Source organism: Pelecanus crispus, chromosome 3 (assembly GCF_030463565.1).
Source record: "Pelecanus crispus isolate bPelCri1 chromosome 3, bPelCri1.pri, whole genome shotgun sequence".
In the NCBI taxonomy this organism is placed as follows: Eukaryota; Metazoa; Chordata; class Aves; order Pelecaniformes; family Pelecanidae; genus Pelecanus; species Pelecanus crispus.
Genome location: NC_134645.1, coordinates 19,995,308 through 20,022,782, shown reverse-complemented (window position 1 = coordinate 20,022,782; position 27,475 = coordinate 19,995,308). Strand labels below are relative to the sequence as shown.

Genomic DNA, 27,475 nt, shown 5'->3' with positions numbered 1-27,475 from the left:
ATTAGCCTAATTCTTTTACAGAGATTAAAAGACTCATCCTTAAAAAAGGTTTCTGTTATGTCTAGCCAACTACATTCCTTGTTCTATTTAGTCTTCCACCTAAATGCATTAGAATGTAATGCCTTAAAATACTATTTTGCCCATGGAGTAAAAAAAGGTTCAGTTCTTCTATCAACTGGGAAGCAAAGCTAAGTGAATTTCTAAGTCTGGGATGTAACCTAGTTTAAATATGTAGACAGCCCAAATACCGAAGCTACCCACATTTTCCTTGACTGTCCTAAAGTTAAGAAGCTATTAAAAAAAAAAGTGATCAGAAAACAGTACAGGGTCTGCTGTAGAGAAGCCATTCACACTGTCAGAACGGAGTATTGATTACCTCTAGTCTCCATTAAGTCTTAATTAAGAAAATAATTTGGCTTGGGTTGAGGGGCAAATGAGAGAGAGTACACAGAAGCACGCATCTAGTCAAACACATTGATCCACACAGTTCAGAGCAGCAGAATTACAGGCTGGAACTCTGTGACCTCTTGAAGGCTTTTGAACTTTTTGTTCTCCACATACACCCAGGAAACACTAAGCTTGTGAAGCATTTTAAATGCGGAAGGAACAATTTTGACCATTTCTGGCCTCTTACTCAGAAGCTGATTTTTCAGAGTCAAAGGCTGTCGTCTCTTCAGTTCTCCTTCTTCAGGTGCACCGTATTCTGTGTGAAGGAGAGTGCACATAGGCATGAACCCTTCAAAGGCGAAACCACAACAGCAGCCCTAAGAGCGCTGTGGTGCTGGGTCAGGCACAAGCCTGTCGGATCAGGCATGAGCCGGCTGCGTCAGTTCCCTCGGCAGCTGGGACACCGCATATAGGAAGCGGTGGGCTCCTGCAACGCCAAGGGCTGCAGCCAGGAGCCTTCAGCCACTGCTAGAGCCTTTAGGAGGGGTGGAGCAGGTGACAGGCACATGGAGGTGCTGCTGAACATTCCCACGTGCTTTAAAAGCGGCCCAGGTGGAGACAGCCGCTGCCTGCTCACCAGTAGCGTTATGGGGCAGATGCTCACGGGTGTCATGCCTGAGGCGGTGAGCCCGGAAGGGCGCAGTACTCTGCAGCTGCCCCACAGAAGCAAAAGCCATTTGCACGCAGGCCTGCCAGCCTGCTTCAGGTGGGCTTTCCGAAGGCAGCAGAAGCACACGGAAAAAGCATCAAGGGGGAGGGACACTGAAGAGAGACTGAACCAGTGCCACCACAATGCCAGAAGCGAGGAAATGCTGATTTTACTGTACTTGTACTTACTAAGACAAAGTGCTGGGTATCTGGGATGGGCAGCAAGAAATTCTTCACTTGGTTTGTCTTCCTCTGGGTTCCAATTCCCCCCAGCTGCTAACCAGTCATTTCCAAATATTTTGCGATAATCAAGCTCTGCGCCTTTTCTTTCAGCAGGAAGGATCTGTACTGACACAGGAATGGCACGTAATATAATTATACAACTTCCCAGAGAAGAAAATCTTACTAATGACACTGATCCTTGCTCTTACTTAGGTGTTCAGTATGTTTTAATGCTACCAAGAATCTTACAAACCCTATCTCCAAGTACTGACTAATCCATATATTTGGTACATTTTAAAGCTATTAAGAATCTTACAACCCCTACCTACATGTACTGACTGATCGATAAATCCATATCTAAGCAAAGATGTTGCTGTATTTGATGATGCAAGGATGTTTTTTGTAGCTATGGAGCAGATGCTGCTTCTGCTCTCTTTCTTATGATAAACGTTTGCTGAAAGTTTGATTTGGTTTAGATAATGCTATTTTCCTATTACAGAAGGCAAATGCTTGTATTACGGTCACTGAAACAGATTCAGCGATGCTGCGTGTTTTTGTTAACAATCCTGCAACTTCAACACAACTCGGGCACTTGAAAAAGCCCCCATTCCTCCATCTTGTCCTAGTCCCCCCCGAGCCAGCCGCATTCACAAACAGGGCTGGATCTTGTAGCCCTACCGAGTGCCCCATTGACCAGGTGATGGAATAGCCTGCACTTTACTTTTCCGGCACCCAAACAAAGAGTCATCTTCAAAGAAACTGAAAACAATTCCTCAGGCAATGATTTAATGTTTTTTTCCCCCAGGCTCATGCAATTTGTTGAAATACCACATACCTCAGACTTGTTCAAAAACTCCAATTGACTTATCTTGGCAATAATTAGCTGTCTCAGGGTCTCTGGGTTCTTCTCTGTGTCCATGATAGGGTTATTGTGACACTGCAGTGACCGCAAATTTGGCAGTTTATCCAGCTCATTGATAGATGACCACTGAAACGGAAGGGAACAGTCTTTTGAGGAAACAGAAACCATACTTCATTTCAGAACAATACACAGTAACATTGACTTTTCCTGTACAATGCCCATGACTGAAACTATTCTTTTGGTCAGCAGAACCAAGTACTTTCATCCTGTTCATTTAGCTAAGGAAAAAACTGCATTACATTTAATTAAGTAAAAAAAAAAAAAAAAGAGGAACTACTCAGCATTTTAGATCATTAGAATTCTGTGACAGGAATTACAAGGTAGCAGAAGGATACGACTAGCTACCATAAACATGTTTAACTGGGACGTTAAGAAATGTTTTTACATTTCTAAATTACACCTGTGTGCTGATCAAATTGATTCAATAGTTACCTCAGGATCTTACATATACAGTCAAAGAAATTTTAAAAAAGCAAATTGCAAGTTACTCTTAAACAACGATACACGTATTTACAAAATGTGAGACTAACACAATCTAACCTACCTGTGATATTTTATTGTCATTTATTGCAAGGTGTTTTAGTGAAGGAAACATTTTAGTCTTGCATCCTAGGAAAAAGAGTAAATTTACAAGACAATAGTGAAAACTTTAAATAAACGGAATTATAAAGCTATAAATAAATTACTTCTTTTACATACCAAATCCAGCATCAGGAAAGTGTATAGAAGATATTCCAGTGTTTCTAAGTATTAGCTGTTCTAATCTGAAATTTAATAGATACAATGATTACTGTACATGGCATGGGAAGGTTTTTGTAAAGAAATACTACCACAATTTTTTTTTTTTTAAACAAAGGTCTAATAAACTTTTGACATGATGCACAATCACTGACAAATGAACAGCAGCTTCACAGACAGTATCCCAGACTTTAAGCAGAGTGTTCGGGGAATATGTTTTTCAGAGAATAAGTGCCATAATTATAAGCTTTCAAAATGGCTCCTGGATTTAAAAGGTGATTTCCCAAATCATTTTTTTAAATAGCTTGTGGCTATTTAAAACCATGGCTGCTATTTTGGTGTACAGTGCAAGATAATAATTTCTGCATATTACCAAAACTACTGTATTAGTCCCACAGTTTTCCAGTCCCTGTAATTGAAGTGCTTAAGGAACACACCCCTGCTTTCCCTGGATGGTAACCCCAAAGCTCAAGCCTGTAACTACCATAAAGACGCTGCTATTGAGTGTACAGTAAACCAGAAGAATCTCTGTAAAGGGTATTAGCAGAGACATCCTTTTGAGAAACTGGAAATACATTTACCCAATGCAGTACGGGTATTATACTGTTTGGGGTCTGTTTTGTTTTGTTTTAAATTTTGAAGCATGTCTCTCAAATTCTTTAAGCTACCCCAAAAAAGCACTGAAACTTGCAAAAGAGAGTGCCTGCGCAGAGGACGTGCCACACACTTCTACCAGTAGAGTAACCTTCCCCATAGTTAATAATCAAGAGCAAGTAACAGGGACGGGGAGGAATCCTCACCGCACTTTTTTACCTCCCTTCAACCCCTCTTTGTTTTGCTTTCTTTACAAAGGACAAATAAGTAGGCACCATGGGTGTAGAGTGCTCATGGCAAGCGTCCATCACCATCGATCTTTACTGTGTCGGCCTGAGGAGTGACACCTTCAACAAACTGCCCTTCAGCGTTCTGCAGGCTCAGACGACGCCGAGAGGGCTGTGCAGCTACCAGAAAGCCACTCCTAAGAAACGACTTCCATAGCTCCTGTGCTTTGCCACTCCACACAAACTCTACAGTCCTGTCCTCTTGGATAAAACCCTGGATAAAACCCTGTGTATTTATTACTAATACATAAACTTAGTAATATGATAAATCACTTTCATTTCATAAACATATAATGAAAACCTAGTAACGTACAGCTTAAGACTGTGTTACTACACAACAAAAATAAGATTATATTAAAATAGCTCAATTAAATAATCCAGTTACTCTCCTCAAGAGGGCAAGATGCCTCTATTTCAAGATTCCATAAATCATAGAATCATAGAATGCTTTGGGTTGGAAGGGAATCTTCCATCCAACATCAATACTATCATATTTCAGTCAACAAAGACCATGGAGATGAATATCCAGAGCAAAGAATTTTCCAGCAAATCTGTTTAACAGCTACCTGGGAAGATGTGCTATTAGATGCAGCTGATTTCCACCCACTAACTGGTTGTCCGAAAGGTCTAACAACTTCAGGGTCTGCAGGACGTTATCAGGCCTGCCACAATGGAAAAAAGCAAACACAAACACAGAACATTTAAAGTTCTTTGTTAACGAGAACACTACTTTTCTAAGTATATAACTGCGTGCAAATAATTGTGTACATTTATAAATGTTCTGAAGTACATCACATGAAGTTTGCATCATTTATTTTACAGTTATGTCCTGGTGATGTAAACATTACAGGACTGTAACTTTATCTGCTATGTAACTTCGCAGTACCTCAGTCACAAATGACTGACCGACTGACGTTACTCACCTTTCCAAAGCTGTAATATTGTTAGAAGTAAGATACAATTCTTCAAGTGCTGGCCATCCTGGAGCATAAAGAAGAACCTAAGAGCAAAACTTCATTTAATATAACAAAATGTGGGAAAAATTATTCCAGAAATTATACTTTAGGCAGATTTCCTCAGAATATGTTCAGATCAAGCCATAGCTCCCAGAAACAGAAACAAGTATTATGGATTGCCCAGCCCTCCCTTTCTTCCAGCTGGCTCTTTCCTGTGTCTGGATCTACCAGCACAGATGACATCAAAGGGGTCCTGCACAGTCACAGGACTTACAGTTCCACGCTTGAGGCTAGCAGCTGCCCTACCTCAGACTGTGTGACCTGGAAACGGAGTTTATTTTATTCAATAGGGTTGGAGTGATCAGATTTTCCCTATGATGAGGTGAGGAAATGGCAGTATATACTCAACTGCTACCAGTTCTGGAACTACTGCACATCTCATGAGGTCTGACAGCCTTTTTAAATCTCTTAATTTATCAGAGCTTGAAGGCTTCTCTGTCATGGGACTGTGCCAGCACGTGAAACCACTAAAACCCAAGAACTGCATTAAGTCAGCACATATCCTGAAGTCTTCAAGTACTCTAAAGAAAACAAGTTAGTTCAAAAAGGGTACAAATTGAACAAAGATGCATCTGTTTTAAATCTTATGTCCTGAAATGACACTAAAATTATTATTTTACTTTATAAAGATTTATTTTTTGCAAACATCTACAGTAGGTAACACAACGTTTAAAAATAAACACTTGTTACAAAGCAATAGAAATTGCTGGCATAAACCCCAGTTTTGTATGCAACTGTGACAGTGTCAAAAATTTTGCAGTTTTAGCAAATGGAGTTCCATAACCACTGGAACTGACTGGTGTTCTACCGATTTGTGCCTGTGAGTCTCAAATTATTTTTTTTGCTGGGGTTTTTCTTGTATGTATTCTCCAGAGTCAAATTAAGTGTGAGCTCATCCTGCTACTCCTTCCTAGGTTAGGAAACTTAGACGGGCTCTTTTCTCCATCTACATTCTTATTTTCTTGGAACATGTAGGTAATGAATTACTTTTAAGCCCCCACCTCTTTTCAAAATGTGTTTGAAATTGGCTAGCAGATTCAACGTTTTTGAGATGCAAGAACACAGACATGCACAGCATAATCACCTGAAGCCTGTTTTTACAGGAGGTTACAAAGCAGTCAAGTTCAGAGATCTGGACAATCAAATTTAACTTGTTATGTATATAGCTAACCGATTCTCCTATAAACATCCACTATCCTAGACACCAAAAAGCCTCCTTTCATCAACCATTCTCCATTCTGTTACAGCTGTACGAAGTTCTACTGCTGGATGTACGTATAACTGTCTCATTATTTACACAATACAAAATATTAACACTGAGATCTCTTCAAGCGGTGGCATATGATTTGGGGCTCAACTGCTTCACACCCAAAAATATGAAACATCATCCTGCTGCCATATCTGCAACACATGTAAACTTATGAACTCAGATATAACAACTTTTCCTGCTCCAGAGCAGGAGCAGGAAACACCACTATTTTATCTCTGTAATTTGGATAGTGTTTCCCTATGTCAACAAGGCAGACCAAAATAGTTTATCTATTAGTGACAAGGAAGCATGAAAAGAAGCCTGCAGAGTCAAGAGAAATTAGGTGCATGTTCACTACAGAGAACCTCTGGGGGATTCCCCCACAAAAGCCCTGCGTTGTGATGGACGGAATAGAAAAACTGCACAAAACTGAAGTATCGGAAGACTTTTCAATAGACTGACCAAACGACTAGAAAAATCGCCAAAAGCAAATGACAGTCACATCACAATTCTAAGAAACTCAACTTGCCAAATTTTCAACTATTGCTTAAAAGAGCTTCCATACAGAAACAAAATTTCACAGATCTGACACCGAATTAACACTCGGGAAAGACTGGGGGCTTGTTGTGGATAGCTGGTGGGAAAGTTGGGACAAACAGCCAGTGGAGTAGCCACTGCTGATCGAAAAAGAAAAATGGAAAGCCAAGACCTATTGCAAAGGAAATAAAGACAACAAGAAACAACTGTCACCAAGTAAGTCCATAATGTTCCTATATTTTTAGTCTCTTTATCTCAGCAAGCAAATAATATAAATGGGAAAGGCACAAAGAAGCTTAACAAGAATCATCAAAGCTATGAAACAGACAATAGCTGTTCTCAGTTACTTGCATATGAAATACTGGGAATTATTAAATTAAATTATCAGGGAGCAAGATCAAAACCCACAACGGGTATTTTTTCATACAGCACACAATTAAACTAATATTAAAAGATGTAGACAGCAAAATTTTCAAATGGGTTCTTAATACAGTTAGATAAATCATTAAACAAAAAATCCCACAAAGATTAATTAAATACAGATATATAGTCTCCAGCTCAGGAAGCCCCAGAATTCCAGATTACTTTATAAGAAGCTCTTACCATATGCTTGCCCTTTGCCTACAATTTTTCCCAACTATGTGCTACTTGCCACTGTCAGAAACATGATCCTGCACATCTGTTCTAACCCAGATTTTTCTTTTACCGTGTATAATAGTAAATGATTTTATAAATATCAGACCTTAGTTTGAAAACAGAATGACAAACAACATTATGATCTAAATGCTGAGTAAGGAAAAAAAAAAAGTTTTTGAAGCCATAAATATAAATTCATTACTCTCAATTGCATTAATTCAATTTCTAAGTCAATGGTTTCTAACTGCAAGATATTTTACAGGACACCTTCCCCCCTTGAGCGTTATATGTTGTTTTGAACAATCAATCGACAATTATACAGTAATAAGCTCTTTTACTGATATATTAATAGAAATCTCAGGTGTATTTAGATATATGCATATAATACACTAATGAAAGAACTTTTTGGAAAACTGATGCTCAAGGCATGTAAATGTGGAGTTATACATAACTGCGTAACCGTGAAGCATGTTCCTCAACAGTGAAAAAGATTTCAGAACAGAGGAACAAATGGAAAAAAACCCACAAGTATTCTTACATATGGCAACAAGTTGGTTTGAAATGCTGTTCACCATGAAATTGGTTTAATTTTAATTAAAACACTTCTAGGATTTTCAGACTTTGCTTATATTCCCATTGACAATCACTGTATTTGTCTTTTGCCTGGATTCATTATCATTTTCGATTAAAAAGCTGACTTTTCAAAGTAGCTCCCCACATAGCTTAAGCAGTAACATTTTCAAGTGGTTTGTTCACAGAGTATTAATGTCAGGTAGGTCCCTTTATTTTTTCGCTTTTGTTTGGCTGCCCTGGAACACCACTTTCAAGCACAGGCTTATGTCTCCCCACTTATAAGGGAATGAATCAAACAATTTGATAAAATAGATTTCTGAACCAAAAATGCCTTTACCACCTATGATGGATCATCAGCTAGAGCAGCGTTTCAAAAACAAATGCAAAAGCTACGTAATTTTAAACTGCTCCGACTAAGCTGGGGCTTCTCTCTGAAACTCAGTTACCCCTAGAGAACTCCAATCTGCCCGAAGCAATGGCTCTGACCAGCCTTTCGGCCACCCTGCCACGGAGGAGAGCTGCCGGCAGCTGCCAACATTTGAAACGCCACAATGCACAGATTTACTCTGATGAGCACTAGATGACACTTGAAGTCTGTAGCCACTTAATTCTTCCATTCACTTCGTCATTCATATTGCTGCTCTGCTGGAAGGACGATCAACTGTCCTAGCATAAACCCCCACTGATGGTTTAAGAGCACAGTGAAAGGTCACTAAACAAAAATATAGCGACGGCCCTCCTCTAGCCCTGCCGCAAGAGAAGGGAATGAAGAAGTTCTTTCTACTTAACTCAAAGCCCGGTTTGGTAAGTGCTCTATTACGGGATAGTGGCTGGCAGCAAAAATCTGAAAATTCAGGTAATTTCACAATGCAGTACATACATAATCTGCCCCCGAGAAATCTACATAATGGACTGGAATTTACAAGCCATTATAAGTAACGTGGCACTACTGAGACGTGCTTCATATGCCGTCTCTGAAAAAAGGCCCGCTGCTAACATAGTAAGAATGAAGTCCTGTCGTCAAATAAGATGTCATATTAGAGGAGAGTCATTTAAATGTTTGCATGTTTCAGTCCCTGAAACAAGTCAGAGCTTTGTTTATTGTGTGCTGTATCTGTGTTGCATATAACCAGGCATCACATATTTCAAGAATTGTCAGGATGTGCAAAGTTACTAAGCCAATCTCCTGCTGATGCAAAGTGATGTCAAAACAAGTAATTCGTTTCCTAATGACATACATTCTTTCCATTTGCGTTTGTTCTATTACATGCATAAAAATACAGATAAATCTTTAATAACTACAAGGAAACAAAAAGTTTTCATTCACACAAAGCTTTGGGACATGAAGATATACTGCAACTGCTTTATCTTGACTTGGTAATTTACAAATGTAGATGAAGTTAAATGTTTCTTATTAGACTCCTGTGCCAATATAACTTCCTACATTATGTAGGAACTATGTTAGTTACTACGTAACCAATACAGTTACGCCACAGCACCTTTTCTAAGGCTGATTACATTTCAGCAGAATAATATAATGCATAAATGTTTATTGTGCTTTCCTTGCCTCAAAAACCTAACAATGCAAATATAAATAGAACCAGGAAAGGTTATTACCTCTGTCCATGTTATCTCAGTTTGATTAAGTGCCAGAATCCTCAATTTTGAAAATACACTGGATACAGAAGTTGAGGTAGATGGAAATTTCATTTTGTTTTCGCTGTGAAAAAAGAGTAATTAATAGCATAGTGAATAACTGAATTTATCTAAGTCACTAATTTGGAATTACATGTTAAAGACAAAACCAGTTTACACAAAAAAATTTAAAAAGTCACTGCCAAGGTGTCACATATTTTAAAATATTATAAAATATCCATCTAGTTATATTCAAAAGTACTCTTGCCTAATTTACTTTCCTACTTCATGAATGCATATTTATTCATCTGTGGCCTCTTTCCCCCCTTTTCCTCCCCTAAGTTCTGAATATGAAAAGAATGACTTTTGTTAATATTAAATGAAACAAAGTCAGATTTGGGGCTTAAACTCCCTAGTGTTGATTGAAAATGAAGAGCCTACATGACTATACAGACCCCAGTAAAACAAAAGGATGCAAAATCCACTCTCAATAGCGAAATAGGGCTATAAAATAGTTTAAAGATTCTCAAATCTGCAGTCTTCAAATTAGTTTTCATTACTCACCCCCAAACAAAAGTTTTTATTTCTTTCCTAAAGTCTGATCTACCTGCAAATTATGACAAAAATCTCTCAGTGTAGTTATACTTACATACTTATGGGTTAAATTTCCCCATTTAAACAAGCTCTTAGAGAGCTGGTGGATGGCTGATCACTTTTATTCTTCTTCCAACATGCCTTGCACAAAAAATTCAGTAACAGACTTACCTGCTAATGTCTTTCTTTTTTAAAGTAAACAGAAGGTCAAAACAATAAAAAACCAATTCAGACTATTTCAGTTTGTAGTCATAAGCATCAGATTCCAGCATCAAGCCCATTTTGCTTTCCAATTTTATCACAAATAACTTCTGAAAACCCTTCAATCTAGACTACACTTCTGAACAATGAAAAACTGAAAAAATTATTCTAGGTGAATTAAAATAAATTCTCTCTATTCTCATGCATGCTGATAATAATAAATCATGACAACATATGCTCTAGGCAAAGTTAGATTTACAAATAGCACCCAGGTTGCAAACAGCTGTTCCAGTGCTAAATATTGAAGAAAATGGAACACCTACAACTATTTAAAAAATAATTTTTTGTCACATTAACTATAAGAACAAACACAAAAACTAGGGTCACTTTTTTATTAAATTAACTTGGTATTTATTTCAATTTCGTTTACATCACTTCCAATTGTTTTAGCTACATTGTGTGTACTGTACAACAAAGGCTTTGGAAGCTGCTAATCTCAACACAGATCTCCCAAGGCTCTAAACAAATAAAAAAAGTTGTATTTTGGGTTTTTGCCTTTCTGACAGTCCTGTTGCTCTGCTGCTGTCTTCAATGACTAGTATGACCTCCAAAACAGCTGAACAACTCTGCTTAAAGAGTCAGCAGTCAAGGTGTTAACCTGGGCAAACTTCCTAAAGTTGCAGCTATAACATTAACTTCTCAAAATTAGTGGTTTAGGCTGCTACCTATTTACAAACTTTAATCCATTGTGTTAGTTCACACCAGAAAATTATTCTGGCATGTGCCAGCTACAGTGTACAGGTGTATACTAGAAGTGTTCTTTATTTTGAAATTATTTTGTGAATTCTTTCTTGTTTCGATGTAATTGCAGCTTGATTTAACAACATCCTCCCTCCTGTTCCAATGTCATCACTGTACAAGAGATTTTCCCCTAGGTCTGTCACCATGATCCACAGTTCTTATCAGCATCATTTCAGGACAGGAATAGACAGGGTCATGGGATACATAAGGTTTGGTTAAAGCATTATGGATAGTTTAGTTTGGTGTCAAGACACTGTTGGTAAAGCATCATTCTTTAGCAAAAGTGGACTCCTAAATAAAGACTTGCCTGGGCAGTCTGAATATATCAACAATAATAAAAAACACAGATAAAGACTCCAGATACTTGGAATGACTTTAAAAGAAAATGAAAATATATTTACTTCACCATTTTTCTATGTAGAAAAAAATTTCTAAGCTCATGAAAAAAACCCAGACAGGTTTTGCAAACCCAGAAGGCAAACAGCTAGCTACTGCTAAACCTAACTAAAAAATGCTAAGCGAGATGTTTAAGTGACGTTACTAGCGCTTTCACAGGCAGGCTGCAAACTCCTGCAGCAGTGCCATCTCAAGGTCTTGGCTTCTTCGGAGGGGCCCCCACCAGTGCCATGCAGCCCCTACACACAAGGATCCAGAGAGTGTGACCTGCTGCACATGCACACAGCAAATTTGGCTACGTCTGCTGCGAAGCCGGTCTCCTTGCTGCAAAGCAGACTCGCTGTACGCATGCAACGTGGATGCATACACGTTAAGTCAGTTCTGCCTTGGGGCAAACTAAGCTTTGAAATGAAGAGAATTAATTGTCTTAGATGTCACAGAAGTGTACAAGGGCATCTTATGACACTGTAAACCTAAGTTTCTATACTCCCTGTTTCCTCATTTCTATAAGAGTACTGTGAGTATTATTTTACCTTCAGTCAAATTGCTTAAAAGAGTCTATAGCACACTGTAAAAATCTACAATGCATTTGTATCCAGCCTCCCTAGCCAACAAGCCAATTTGCATAAAAATGAGGAAATCTGTTATGTAGAACACGCTGACAAATGCCTAAATTCCTGTAAATGTTTAATGGCTGAAATCTGTATCCTATTTTTCAGACAACTGTGATTTTTCTAATTTTACAAAACTCCAGTCAACATCCACCTGTCCCAAGCACTTCTCCAGAATTTAGTTTTACATAGATGCTAAACTCCTAGGGTTCTAGTCTTTCCTTGAGAAGGGATGTCTGAAAAATATAGCACACAAACGAGTTGTTTAAGGACAAGATTTTAAAAAAAGAAGTATTTAAAACCTTAGCTCCCATTAAAATGAGTATTGAGGCATCCAGTTACCTTTGGAAAGCTGACCCTGTATCTAAAAGAGCCTTTTCTTTTTTGTCCCTACCCCAAAGGAACAGAAACCCAAATACAAATATTTATACCTGATATTAAGTGTTTCCAGATTTTGAATTTGAGAAGCAATAGCTGTTACTGTCTCCCAAGATGATATCAGATTTTTTGATAGATTTATATGCCTGATACCTGAAATTCCACATTAAGAAAAAGAAACATCTCAAATCTGAACTTCCTTTTTCAGAAATTAGAATTAGGGTTTGTTTTTGAATCAAATAAACAGAAATAGATACACTTGTTTGGGCTAAGAGCTACTAGTACTCAGTTACAACAAATTTTATTTTGATTTGTGGTATGGAAATGGCTTATAGTTTTATAAAAGAGCTTAACTTTACAAATCCTAAAATGGATTGATTTCTGTATTGACAGGAACTCTTACCAGTCCTTATAAATGAACAAATAATGCCTGCTTTGTATTTCTGTAACATTGCTACAACATGCAGTATACTGAATACGTTATTTATTAAATATTGGAAACCTCTGGTGCCTACAGAACATACCAGTTGCATTTTTATGGAGTTATCTATTCTGGAGTTAAATTTAAAAAAAACCCCACCCATTGCTGGAGCCTTCTGAAATTGCAGTCACAGTAGCAACCTATGACAATATTTCTATTTCTATCCACAATTTGCATTCCCTCTCAAAAATTGTAGGCATCTACTTTTTAACTCTGTAAACATTGCATTGAGATTCTAAATATAAACTGCAGTTTTAAACATTTTTTAATAAAAGGATACAAATATCATTCACTGAAGAGAACACTTGGAATGCTAAAATATGTACTTTATTTGTGGTATCATGCAATATAGCAAAAAAGGATACTAGCACATGTTCTGCTGATTTCCTCTTTCTGACCAGCATGGCTCACTGCACACTCACGCACCGAGATATCGACCAGTTGGTTCAGTTGGCTAAATGAGAAAGAACATTCAGTTAAGTAATCTTCAAACAGAAGTAGGTATGTTGTATAAATACCCGGTTGTCACAACTAAATAATACCCTTTTCCTACGTATCGTCTCCCTTAGAATTAGCAATGTGCAGATTGCTACATTGCAGTGTCTTTCTTGCTCAAAACCAGACACATCTCCCCTGTTTTTTGCCTTTACATTGTTACTACAAAATAGGTCTTGTTGAACCCCAACCCCCCCAAAAACCCAACCAACCCTCATCCAACTGAAAAAGAGAGTGATAAAACAGACAAAATGTAGCTATGCAAATTGGAATTTAATTAGAGGCTCCAAGTTAAACAGGTTTCTTGCAATACTTTTTTGAAAGAGGTTCTAATTTGGGCATTCTTTGTATCACTTATCAAAAAAGACAAAAGAAGAGTATTTTTGACTGCTTAGTATGTTCTGGGAGACAGAGGGAGCAGAGTTGTGAAATATGAGCTCAGAAGGAGACTGCCACCTACTGAACTGCTACCTCTCTACTGCTGGAGGTCATTAACACTGCAATCCATTACACATCATTAAGTTAATTCCTTTCTTACACTTCCAGATAAATGAACATGACATGAACATGACTTCTTCACTAGCAGTACAGTGACTTTCTGCCTTCTCTCTCAGTTACAAAGTCATTACTGACATGAGTAAACAAAGATGAAATAATGCTGTACAATATTAAAAAAATATTAAAATACCTCTACTTAAAAGGGACCATGCATGTGTGTAATGATTGCTGATATCATGATGATTTATCTCACTGCTTCCTCCCCAAATACCATCACCTCCTACTTTGTGAAACCAAAATGTGGATTGTGAGCTCTCAAACATGACATAATCCCAGTTCCTATCTGTAAAACAGGTAAATTACGAAGCCACAATAGGAAGATTTCTTGTCTTTTCCACCATAGTGCAGTTTGGCTTACTTTTAGAGATATGACAATATTATATGCAAGGCAGCCAGCTTCATTTCCTTACAGTTGAACTACTACTTGACTAATCAATCTCTAACGGGGGATCTTAGATTTTCACATATTACACTTGCCTTTGTTGTTCTGCAATAGAATCCAGGCCAACAAATTCCACAGTCTTCTTTCCAAATACCAATGTATTCTCTGTCCCATCTTGCTCATCATTCAATCCGTACCGATCCTTTACTGCAGTAAGAAAATCTACTCCAAAATTTGCTTTGTGTGGCCGGATAAATGATCCTCCTCTAGGATGCCTAGAACAGAGCAGCCAGGAAAAAGTGAAATATGAAAAGTTATCATAAGAATTACTAGTCTCAAAAGTACTAATTATTACTTTTTTATAATACTGGGAACCAAAGCAGTCAGAAGGCAATTCTACAGGCTAATTTTAGACATCACTCTTCCCACTTAGTGAGACCAGGTAAGACTTGCAAAGTATCTTTGATAATATTTGACCCAACAAGTTCACATTGCAAGATGCCACGAGAACTGAAGCACCAGATCTCCAAACGTACATACACATCAAAATTACCATGTCACTGCCGTTATTAGAAGTAACTGCTCTGTGGTTTCCAAATGCATTATGAACTCAGTTTTTCCAGAAAATTAAGTTTCTACCTATGGATAAGCAAAAAATTCCCTAAATCATACAAGAAATGTGCCTGGAGTCTTACCACAGCCTAAGGCCCATAGGAATACTCAGAATAGTCATTGCCTCATTATATTTGACTTGAATAATTCACTTGTAATTCTAAGAGAATGCAGCCTTGTCCTTCCATCCACACAAATGACACAAGATGCAAACTGTACCATTTGGAACTCTTATACAAACTCAAACTTCTAAAAATTCTGCTACTAATTTGGTAACCATTTTGAAACTGAATATTCATTAGAATTATCCAGCTAATGTATGTTCTACACAGTCCTATGAAGTTTCTTAGTTTTTCTTGAGCACTGAAAAAACTTCATTGCATGACAATTTCTCGCCATGCAATTGCTTTGACAATTTCTATCAAAGTTAGCAAGGAAACACAGTATCTAGGAAGAACTGGCAGAGACAAGTTGTGGGAATGGTATCACAGAGCAGATGGAGGATCTGACAGGAGGATCAGCCAGAAAACAGCAGGAAGAAAATTGGTAGTTATGATTACCTATCTGCCTTCCAGCTGAGAAGAGTACAGACTTTGGTTGGAAAGTACCCAAGGAGGGAGAAATCACTTATGTAAATAAAACTCCTCTTTTCAAAACAGCATGTAAACATCAAGTGGCTAATTAGCAAACCATAATATAAACCACCAATGCTACAGGGTTCAAAATTCTCTCAGAAAATGAGTGACTAGACACCCTGAATCCTATGGATCTATTACAAGTAGATGGAATAGCTTGGGCACCATATATTCACATTTTTATTAAAAAATCAGTACTGGAAATTGCCTGTGCCAGTTTCACTCATTAAACATTTCTAATACTTATTTAAGTACTCCCATATCCTAAAGAAGGATCTGTGTAGAAACTAGTTATTATTTACTTTACAAATATTTTCAGTCTAGTTTTGTAGTGACTAAGTTTAGAGCGCAATGATTACAAAACAAGCAGAAAGGCATACTCTTAGAGAATGTAAATCCAGTGTGTACTTTCATGTTTGGTAAGTATTTTCAATTCTCTACATTTTTAATCCAGCAACCTTCTCTTAAGTCAAGTTCTTCATACCTTGCCATCATTTGGCTAGTTTAAATGTTAAACTTCCTCAAATTTAAAATTATGGGACTCTTTCGTGACACCACTTCTTAAAACACTAAATTACATTTTCACCATCTTAACTATATATAACAACTCTTACCTGCAAAGTATGTAACTTTTGCATTTAATTAAGTCATACAGCTTCACAGATGGCAGATAGTGCAGGTTTCTACTTGGGACTCTGGAAAGAAAACTTGTACTCTTGTCTATCTGTAATTCACCCTAGGTCCTGCTGTATGCTTATTCTGACATCTCCTGTCCTTTTTCATATCACCTTGATTCTCCCCATTTTGTCATCGCCATCCCTCTGCACTCAACAGTTCTGCTACTTTTCTTCCTCTGCTCTCCCCAACCCTCTCACCAGAGCTAGACCCCCACATCTGCATCCCACCTGTCATGCCACTTATCCCTGGCATAGCCAAACCCTTTGTGTCTCTCCATCACCATACCCATTCCTAATCCCATTTCTGTCCTCTCTGGTCACCATTTCTATTGGCGTCTTCTTCCTCATTGTCTTTGCAGGAGCCAGTTCTACCACTACGAAAAAACGCAAAGGCAACTAGCTACCTTGCCCCCTGTCATTTGAAGCTACAGGAAAATTATGAAATTATGGCACATTTCTCTCTCAAGACCCTTTTATTCTTTTCTTTTTTTTTTTTTTTTGATCATAGCAAGATCACAGGGTTTCTCTCTCCTGTTCCTACCACTTCCAAGCACTATGCATGCTATCTTATCAAATGTATACTCAATCCATTCCACAGCCTAAGTTTCTTTTTCAGTTCCATTCTATTAATTTGATCTACTTTTCCAAGAACTGTCACAGAGAAGGACAGAAAAGGAGACTGCAATAGGAACCTATTTTCAGGCAAAGGATTGTGCGTTCAAGGAGAGAGGTCACTTACCTATAACTTGTTTTCCCTAAAATACACTGCCTGTATTAACTTTCACACTAGGGAATATGAACTGTACAAGCCATTATGTACAAATCAAACAACTAACATACAGCACCCGGACCTGTGAAAAAGCACATCTATTAGCAATCAGTCTCCATAACTGGGAACTAAACAGATAAATCCTAATCCAAAGAGTCATCCAGCATGCATATAATGAGATTCAAGAACCTGTGGACTACCGATCAACCTGACTTAAGATGAACATTCAGAAGTCTGAGAAGAGGGATTTTGCTCCCATGTGTCCTGCAGCCAGGACAATATGCTGTGCAGAAATGAAGTGGTAGAAGATACGCCCCAATTTCTTAAGCAGAAAATCTGGAATATGCCCAAGTGGGGCTCTGACAACCAGCTGGCTCTGGTTAATACTGACATTTCTTACTGACTTTTAAAACAGAGAGGTTGACCCCAACCTCAGAAGTCAGCTTGCAGGACACTTCCTATTCATGATTCAGTAACCTGAAGCAATACAGTCCATCTGCTAGCATGTCCAGGGCCCTTGAAAGATATTCACTAAAATTTAGATTAGCTATCAGCTTCCACTGGTTAACCATTTCCCCGAATAAACAGGGAATTTGGCATCATTCTTCTTTGCTAATGTAAAACAAAATGGTGGCACTGCTCATCATTACAGGTACACGATGGCTCTTCGTATGCTAGAGAAACGTTACACATATACACTTCTCAGTACCTGAAGAATAATGCAGTAGTACATCAACTGTGTTGTGCCAACAGTTATACACTTGAGCTGTCTGAATGCAGAAGCAAGCTTCTGAGCCAAGGAGAGAGATCTCAGGTTTATCAGCCTAGACAGTAAAGGTGGATGGAAGGGCTTCTTTGCCCAGTATCAGCTGTTTGCAATGATTATCTCAAGGCAATTACCATCATGGCTGGGGCACACACACTACAAAGCTTGTAAGGTGTCATAAAATATAGCCAGTTGAATCCACGCACATCTTTTTTAGATAGGCTCTGAACAGATCTCTTCCTTTTAGGGGAAGGTGCTCAACAGACCAGACTTCTTTTAGAAGAAGCTACACACTGCAGTAAAGAAAACCCTTCAAGTTAGAACAGTCTGTGACAGCTGTGGCATCAAACAACACTTGTAAGCGACACCTGACACTAACCTCCTATGGTGTATCAAATTCCTGACTGCACAGCAGAAGCTTTGCAAACATCAGCAAGTACTTGAAGTTCTTGCAAGTTTACCTTAAGTCAAACAGACATGAAAGCTGAGTCTGAGCTTTCACAAAACAAGGAAAGACAGACAGACATCTGCAGTTCCAGATGCTATCTTATGGTTCTGCTGGTGCACAGGACACATTTGAATCGTGGTTAGGGACGACAGTTTTGTTTCAACACTGTTCTATTGACAGCAGAGAGAAGTTTCTGATGGGTACAGCGACACACAGTAAAACAATCCAGACTTCCTGAGACCTTCTGAGGCTAAAAGGAATCTTGGGAACTCATTATCCCCTTGCTAAATGGCAATCGCTTTTTTCTCATAGACAGTAAAATGATATTGACATCTTCCTGTATTTGAAGAGTTTGTTTGTGCTCTAAGTAGATATTCCTAGAGGTGAATCTGTCATTCTTGAAGGAGACTGTCGTGGTTTAACTCCAGCCAGCAGCTAAGCACCACGCAGCTGCTTGCTCACTCCCCCTGCCCCGATGGGATGGGGAAGAGAATCGGAGGAGTAAGAGTGAGAAAACTCCTGCATTGAGATAAGAACAGTTTAATAATTGAAATAAAGTAAAATAGTAATGATAATAATAACAACAATATAATAATAATAGCAATAATAATATAGAAAGCAAGTGATGCACAATGCAACCGCTCACCACCTGCTGACCGATGCCCAGCCAGTCCCCGAGCAGCAATCGCTGCCCCCCAGCCAACTCCCCCCAGTTTATATACTGAGCATGACGTCATATGGTATGGAACAGCCCTCTGGTCAGTTTGGGTCAGCTGTCCTGGCTGTGCCCCCTCCCAGTTTCTTGTGCACCTGGCAGAGCATGGGAAGCTGAGAAGTCCTTGACTAGCATAAGCAGTACTTAGCAACAACTAAACCATCAGTGTGTTACCAACATTCTTCTCATCCTAAATCCAAAACACAGCACTGTGCCTGCTACTAGGAAGAAAATTAACTCTATCCCAGCTGAAACCAGGACAGAGACATAGTCTAATTTAATATAAACAGATCTTCTTTTGGGCAGGAACATAAATGTCATGCAAACAGTAACATCTGATCAGTCATAATTGCTGTCTGTAAGTTTAAAAACATGTCCATACACAACTTATAAAACTCACTGAAGAAAGAAAAACTGAAAACACGTAATGCCTTTGCCAGGATAACTTGGCATTTCAGGATGACGCAAATAAACAGAAATCAAAGTTCCCACCAGAAGAAAACTTAATAACACAAAGGGGGAAAAAAGGCCACAAAGATCTGAGATGCAATTACAATTCTGCCATGCTGAAAACATCACAGAAACAAGCTTTACTATACTTCCCTCCATTTCTCTGGCTTGCTGTGAAAGTTAAACCTGGGAAAACAGGTTACAATTTAATATGGTCAATGTTTCTAGTAACAGTATCTGCTGAAATACCAGGATTCCTCTGGAAAGTGTTCTGGGAAGAACAAAACATATTCTTGGCGGGGGGCGACACACACACGACATGTTCCCTTTAACTACGACTCAAAGCACTCTACATGTGTGATACAGCAGAATGTTACTCCCATCTTGTGAGATAAGCAGAGAAGTATGTTGTCCAGTGCTGGGGAATCCACACATGTCCCCCCAGCAAAATGGCAAGGATAAAACCAGCTGCTAAATACCCAAAACTGACTGAGAGGAGGGCTAAGGAGGAAGATGACCTTTCTGCCAGGCTAAATGGTGGGGGGGAGAAGAAGGACTCCACTTGACGGGAAGCATAAAAGAAGCCTGAACATCTGTAACTGTTGGGAGAAAGAAAAGGGTACCGGAGCAGCAGTCAAAGCCTGGTTTGATGCCGTCAAAAGTCACCCCACCAGCAGCACATCTCTGCCTAGGCCTGACAGAGCCGCCTCCTGGCCAGATCGGAGATGAACCTGTGCCCAGCAAAGACAGACGTCGTGGGGAGCGACACATACGCCCCGCATCTCAGTGTGCACGTGTGACCTTAGGGGTGCCTTCTACCAGCGTGCATGTTAATAGACTGCAGGAAGCAGTGCAGGGACACGGAAGCTGGAGCACAGGTGTGTGCAGCTAAGGCACTCGCGTTCCCAGGGGAAGTGCGTGTGCTTGTAACCCACCCCTCCCAGGGGAGCACGTGCATATAACCATGTGAATGGGTCTGTGGGACAAGATCTTATTTGAAAGCATACTCATGTTTCAAAAGCTGTATATAAATTTTAATGCTATTTTAAGGTTTGATTACACCTCATTTCTCTTGAAGGACTGCAGAACAGAGCTTATTTTAATTACACGTTACAGTACCGCAACTGACAGCTTCCTCAGTTATTAGGAAATGAGACTTTATTATCAGGAATAAAAATTCACAAAAATGCCACTAGAGTATGCATTGCCATTTTCAGCTAATCCAGAGTTTATGAACATGCTCATGATGTCAGCATATTTTGAAGTATGGCTGTTTCGTTCTTTGGTTCCCATATTCTTAAGAAGTTTAATTAGCACCACATAATATATGACCCAGATAAATATACTGCCATGAAACATAAAAGTTTAGGTCATATTTCCAAAAAAGCTTACTACAAAGACCACAAATAGCTGTAAGCAGACCTACTGATTTACCCAAATAAGGAATACAAAGAAGATCCTCTGGTAATGAGAATCTCAAATTCAGTTTTATTTTCTTCTTACGATCTGATTTTGAAATGCCACTCTGAAAGATTTATTATTTTTTTAAAATCATTCTTTTCAAAATTACCTTAAAAAGAATTAAAAAAAAAAAAAGTCCTTTCATTGCATTTGTTTACAGTACAAGCTACTCAATCAGCTGCTTCTGCTTATCAGAGTTCAGGGAGCAAGCAAAGTAGGCTTGTAAGCAAAGGATACTACCAATCGGGGGGGGGGGGGGGGGAAGATATTTTATTTATTTATATATATGTACATACGTTATATAAAGAAACATAATTCCCTCCCCCAAAAGAAGTAGTAGTAAAGAGGTGACATTTCAGTTTGGGGGGGGCAGGAGTTAAGCATCTTTTTGCTAAAAGAAGGTAACCACTTTTTACTTAAGTTTGCCTACATCTTCAGAATTGGTACATGAGCTACAAACAAGTCTGCACACAGAAAGTTATGTCTGTGAGTCATGGCTGACTGCTAGAACTATTATTTACTCTCTTCCACTCCAGAAGGGCTTTCTCTGATTGGAACAAAGCAGAGTACAAAGAACAGGTATTCCAAGAACAACACGTTTAAAGAGCACTACATTCAAATGTAATGGGTATATGCAGCTTCACTCAAAAAGTTGATTCTTACAACAAGAATTGAGATCATTATCTGAAATCTCATCTCCTAGGAGCACACTAATGGTTGCTAGAAAAGCAAGAGTCTGTACACATGTATATAAATATCATGCGCTCACAAATGTAAAGCACTCAAGTTTCTTAAAAACGTCCACAACTTGTTCAATTGCTTCTTCTGTCCAGAGAGATTCGGAACGGCCAGCCAATTACTTTTATTATTTCTCTTACAGCAGAACATAACTAGCTTCAACTTGGAAACTGCTTCAATTAAATTCAAAGCATTTAAGAAGCAACTTCTGCTAATACATTCATTCAAAAGACATGGTTGCTCTAAGACCGTAATTTCCATTTCTTTAGCTAAGAAAAATCCAGCAATGTTGAATTTTTTTTCTTGCATTAAGCGTGCTTATCCTCCTTAAGCCTTACTTTATTATTATTATTAGATACAAGAGAAAAAATATCCAGTCCTCACAGGTGTTTTTTTCTTTATTTATTTTTCTAAAGAACAGATTTTGTTTTGTCATCTCATCTTCTGATAATGAGGTCTCTAGGGCTTCCACCTTATACAAATGTAGAAGTTAAGAAGATACAGACAAAGAATTCTGATTTACACTACTGAACATGACCTACCCCTTCCCAGTTTATGCCTGTTTGGCTACAGGTAAGAGACAGTATTCCCAGAAAGGATTTCAAAATAGCTACTTTTTAATTTTGAATTATTTAATAGATAAATTATTCTACTGATTCAGTCCAAGACCAAACAGCTCTACTTGCTGGCTTGAGAACAACTTTGACTGAACTGATAATGAAGTATATTCTTTAACAAGCCCTGAATTGCTGTCAGGTCTCAATATAAATACAGCAGCCTCCTTTGCTACCTCAGGGAATTCCATTTGTCTCCAGAAGACCTTTTGGCAGCTGCAAAACTAGACGTACTTTCCCCACAATACAGAAATAATAATTTTAATCTCTCTTTTTTTTCCCCCATGTGACATTTTACAGCAACAGTTCTAAGTCCCATATCATATTCCTGTATTCAGATAGGAGAAAGTAACAAGAGTGATCATTTCCATGTTTATGAGTAGATGACAATTTTCACAAGCTGAAAACACATGCCCAAAGGTTAGCAAACACATGCACTGTTACTACATGCTTTTAATTATTCTTTTGGAGGAAATTCTCATAACAATTTTCTCTGTTGAATCATCATCCATTGAGATCAAAACAAGGTACATGTACAAATACACCACCTCTGGCTCTGGAAAAATCTTTGAACCGTGTCTAGCCAAAGCTAGTGAGACTCTGGAAAACTGTCACTACGTACTTTTCTTGGTCTTTCACACTTCTCCAGTCATCTGCTATTAGCCAATGTCAGAGGCAGGAAACTAAGCAAGACAAATCTTTGGGCTGACTTTATCCAGCTATTCTTATGACTTTCATTTACATGCAAGTTGAAAAAAAAAAATATTATTTGCTTATCCTCTCATCGATGGCTTTAACTTTTTCAAGATAATTAACATGAGGAATTAATTTCAGCGAAAAGTCTTCTTACATTTTCCAACAAACCAAAGCAAAAATACATCCAAAAGCAAGACCACAAACAACTTCCAATTTATTTTCTTAGTTTGTCACTTTCTTTTGTATTTTCAAAAGCCTTCTGTTAATTCTGAGTGCTCACTGTCACAGAATTTGATTTGTATTAGATTCATTTCACTTCAATGAGCACTTGATCAGTTAGGAACAAACTATAATCGAACCGCCCTTTTACAGTTATTACCAGCTTTGGAAAGTAGGAGGTAGAAAAAAAAGCCCTAGAAATCTCTCCATTTCATCTCATTAACATAAGACTGGCTGTGATCCAGCGGTCAAATCCAAACATCCTTTATCCAAAAGCTGCCAACAGAAAATGATTGGGAAAAATACAACAGGGCAAGTATTTCAATGATATAGCCACAGCATAGTCTCTCATCCTTCACCACTTCAGTGCTCAGGAACTTACTGAGCTAGCAGCCCTTTGTATTTAAGAGCCATTGATGACTTTTCTTCTATGAATTCATCCAGTTATTTTTTTAACTCACAAACTTTTAGCTGCTGCAGTGTCCGCTGACATGGAAATCAACAGCTTGCTGCTGTTAGCATCAACCCGACAGTCCTGTATTCCCCAATTTCAAACATGTTAAGTGCTTGAGTCTTTAAACTTAAATGTAATGCATGTATATACTCGAAAAAACCCACACAGCTACACTGCGTTTTGCGTGTATTAATTGCAAACAAACATACTTAATTCCTCAGTGACACAAATATAATCCAAATCATTATCAGGAACTTGGTATTTTCCATTAACAAGATACACGCAAGTCATCTTAAGTCCAAATGTAAACTATATTTGAGACAGTTAATATGGACCAATATTTCACTTCAGAATTACCTGGGGAAGGCAAGTAGGAAATACTGATTTCCTTACTAAAGTAGAAGGTCTAAAAGCTACTAAAAGTAATATTAATAACATCCAAAAGTCACATTTTATTACCTACCTCTGAAAACATGACTTGTACTTTCTAAGTATTTACCATATTCTAATCCCTGTAACTGGATTAATAACAACGCAACAGCCTTTATGGCAGAGCTAGTCACAGCATTCAGATTCATTATCTTTTTAATATCAGCCAACTGGTAACAAAAGGGTTTTCCCTAAAAATTCCAAAAGGGCATTTCCCCATGACCATCTCGTCAATACACATGACATGCCAACACTGTGAATCAACTCACCTGCACTTAAAATACTGTGTTCCTTCATAGGTACCATCATGCTTTCCTCTCTGAGGATCATCCCATTCCAGGCCAAGCCAAATTCCTGAAAAATATGGTAGACACATTTTCAAATTTACAGCATCATAGCCATAGAAATCACAGTTGGAAGGAACCTCTGAAGTTCATCTAACCTAACCTTCTCTGTCAAAGCAGGAGATTACCACCAGCACTAAAAGAGGTCAGCCAGGTAAGTCTTTACCTAGCCAGATCTTGAAAATCTCCAAGGAGAGGAAGATTCCAACTTATCTGGGCAGCCTATTCCAGTGCTGCATTAGTCCTGTAGAAAAGAAGATTTTTGGGCTGTCCAGTTTGAACCTTTCCAGCCACAATTTGTGGTCATTATCCCTTATTATATAATCTAATATTAGCAAGAAGAATTTGGCTCTGTCATCTTTGTAACCATCTGTCAAACAGCTGCAGGCAGCTATTAGATGCCACTTAATCTTCTTTTCACCACACTAACCAAGCCCAGATCCCTCAGCCTCTCTTCACAACACACATACGTGGTCTATGCTCTTGACCACCTTGGCAGCCCTCGACTGGATCCTCTCGAGTTTATCCACATCCCTCTTGAACTTGGATGGTCCCAAACCAGATACGTTATTCCAAGTGCAACCTTATCAAGAACCCCCGCCCCGCAGAGGGGGTAAGAGCTTTCTTTGATTTGCTAGCCATGTTCATTGTTCCAAGGTAACCCAATATAACACATATCTTGCTTGTGACAAGAGCTCACTGTTGGCTCATATTCATGACAGTATCCACCTTCATTCTCAAGTCCTTTACAACAGACCCTGTGGGTTGCTAGTGCTTCCTAGTCTGTACTGATACACGGGTTTATTTCACACTACATGTGGAAATTTATCATTCTTGAAGCTCTTAGCCCAAACCTAAAGTTCACAAAGCTTGCTCTGGACTGCAATTCTACCTTTCGTCACATCAGCCAGTTGAGGGTGAATGCCATTCATCATCTGAGACACTGATGAATATACTAAACAATACAGACCCTGGCATTTATTTCTGTAGTACTCGCACATTACCGGGTATCAAGTCATTGATTACCACTTGTCCACTTGACAGACCTGTGGACTTTCAACCCATGTAACAGTCCATTCATCTGGCCGTATTTCTCCAGCTTCCAAATAAGATTCTTTATAGAGACACTGTTAAAAGACTTACTAAAGCCAAGGAATATTACACCCCCTGTTCTCCCTTCGTCCACATTCCCAGTCGTATCATCACAGAAAGTAATTAGGTCTGCCAAGAACAACTTGCTCTTCTTTACAAGCATCCAGTATACCCAGCTACTGCCTTGTCCTGGATGCCAAGGGAACACGCTACATGAACCTTCCAGGAACTGAAGTGAGGCTGATGAGTCTACAGTTCCCTGGTCACCCTTCTTGCCTCTTCTAGAGCTGTATACAATGCTAGTCTCCTTCCAAGCATCAGCAATCTCCCCATCCTGTCACCACAATTTTTCAAAGACAACATATAGCGGTCTCAAAATCAGACTGGTCAGATCTTTCAGCAAGCTGGGCTGAGTCTTCTTTGTCCCCACAAATTTGAATATGTTATCAAAGGAGCGCCTAGTCTGTCGATCTGCTGCTGTTGCCTGTCTCTCTCCTTCCCAGACTATGCCAGCACACAGATGTGGCACTTCGGGACATGGTTTAGTCTAGTCTACCCTTGATTGGCTTAGAGTAGACTTGGTAGTGGAGGTTAATGGTTGGACTGGATGATCTTAAAGGTCTTTTCCGACCTAAACAGTTCTATGATTCTTTAGGGAACTGACCGCTCATGAAAACTAATGGAAAAAGGAAGGCACTAAGATCCTTCCACTGTAAGAAAAGACTTAACCAGTTTCAACCAAAAGTACTTCTTACACTCCTTTCGACAACCGTGACTTCTAAAAAAACCAAAGAACTTACCTAGATTAGAAGTTGCTGTATTTACACAAGAACAATGAGGAAAAAACAATTTGTAAATCGCCACATTCTACCTGACATTTTTTTTTTTTTAAATTCGCATAATTAGAGTTTTGAAAACAACCATTAAATGTAAAGGTTATTTACTATTGTGGTGTTTACCTGCTGTAGGAGGAACACTGCCGACGTAGCGCACAGTCGCGTACTCCGTGCCACACAAGACTCTTCGGCCCAGCGCGTCCGAAGGCACCCTGGCAGTCATCCTGGGAAAGCCGAAGTCACCTACAGACCTGCGGAGGCAGAAGCAATACCCTTAACACGCCCAAGTCACGCTTTTGCAAGCCCCCCGCCCCGGGTGGCCCTTTCACCGCCCAGCAGCGCGCCGGCCCCCCCGAAGCGCCGGTTCGCCCTCCGCCGCTGCCGCGGGCGGCTCTCACACGGCCCCCGCGCTCCCACCGCCGCTGCGGAGGCGGCCCCCGGGGCGGAGCAGCCTCCTTTGGCGCTGCTTTCACAGCACAGACCGCGAAGCGCCTCCGCTGCCCTCCCAGCGCCGCTCTCCGCAGCGGGGATCCCGGCGGGCCCGCCCGCCCCGGCGCCGCCAGCCAGAGGCCAGGCAGCCGCCCCCCGCCCTGCGAGAGGCCGCTGCCGCGCACGGCAGGTACAGCCCTGAAGGGAAGCCGCCGCCTTCGGCCGGGGGCGAAGCGGCCGCGGGCGGGAGCAGCAGCCCTGGGCCGGGCCGGGCCAGACCAGGCCAGGCCGGGCCGGGCCGGGCCGAGCCCACGCACCGTCTCACCCTCCTCACACCCGCGCCTGAGGGCGAACCGCTGAGACCGACCGCTCCAGGCACAGCCGGCCCCACCAGCCCCTCTTCCGCCCTGCGCCGACTGGTAACTGTCACCCCGCCCCGTCCGGCCTGTCGGCGCGCTCCCATTGGCCCCGAGCCCCCGGCACCGCCCTAGCTTGGCCGCTATTGGCCTACCCCCATCTTCCACCCCGCGCAAGTCATCGCCTTCACGAACGTGAGGCGTCCCCGCCGCAGAGCTTTCTGGGTAGCGCAGTTCGCCGAGGCGGTCACGCTGCGCGGACTTGCCGCCCCTGGACTACAGCTCCCAATATGCCCTGGGGCGAGAACGGAGGGCTCTGATTGGGCGAGCAGGG

The 27,475-nt window shown here is 39.9% G+C and overlaps 1 protein-coding gene across 2 annotated transcripts in view; it reads right to left on the bottom strand.

Annotated features, from left to right (window-relative positions):
- The window catches only part of TBCE (tubulin folding cofactor E), a 29,792-nt gene extending 2,626 nt beyond the window's left edge, over positions 1-27,166 (bottom strand). The window contains exons 1-14 of one of the 2 annotated variants that reach the window (XM_075708374.1): positions 27,140-27,166; positions 26,480-26,607; positions 24,354-24,438; positions 14,497-14,676; positions 13,332-13,420; positions 12,539-12,638; positions 9,487-9,589; positions 4,782-4,858; positions 4,425-4,520; positions 2,939-3,003; positions 2,784-2,848; positions 2,153-2,305; positions 1,285-1,438; positions 635-703 (exon numbers count right to left, since the gene is read on the bottom strand). In XM_075708374.1, the coding sequence (XP_075564489.1) occupies positions 635-703; positions 1,285-1,438; positions 2,153-2,305; positions 2,784-2,848; positions 2,939-3,003; positions 4,425-4,520; positions 4,782-4,858; positions 9,487-9,589; positions 12,539-12,638; positions 13,332-13,420; positions 14,497-14,676; positions 24,354-24,438; positions 26,480-26,579 (1,336 nt within the window). In that variant the 5' untranslated portion in view covers positions 26,580-26,607; positions 27,140-27,166. Of the gene's footprint in view, positions 1-634; positions 704-1,284; positions 1,439-2,152; positions 2,306-2,783; positions 2,849-2,938; positions 3,004-4,424; positions 4,521-4,781; positions 4,859-9,486; positions 9,590-12,538; positions 12,639-13,331; positions 13,421-14,496; positions 14,677-24,353; positions 24,439-26,479; positions 26,608-27,110 lie in introns of both variants that reach the window. The other variant, XM_075708373.1, reaches the window with a different exon arrangement.
- Between the last annotated feature and the right edge of the window lie 309 nt (positions 27,167-27,475).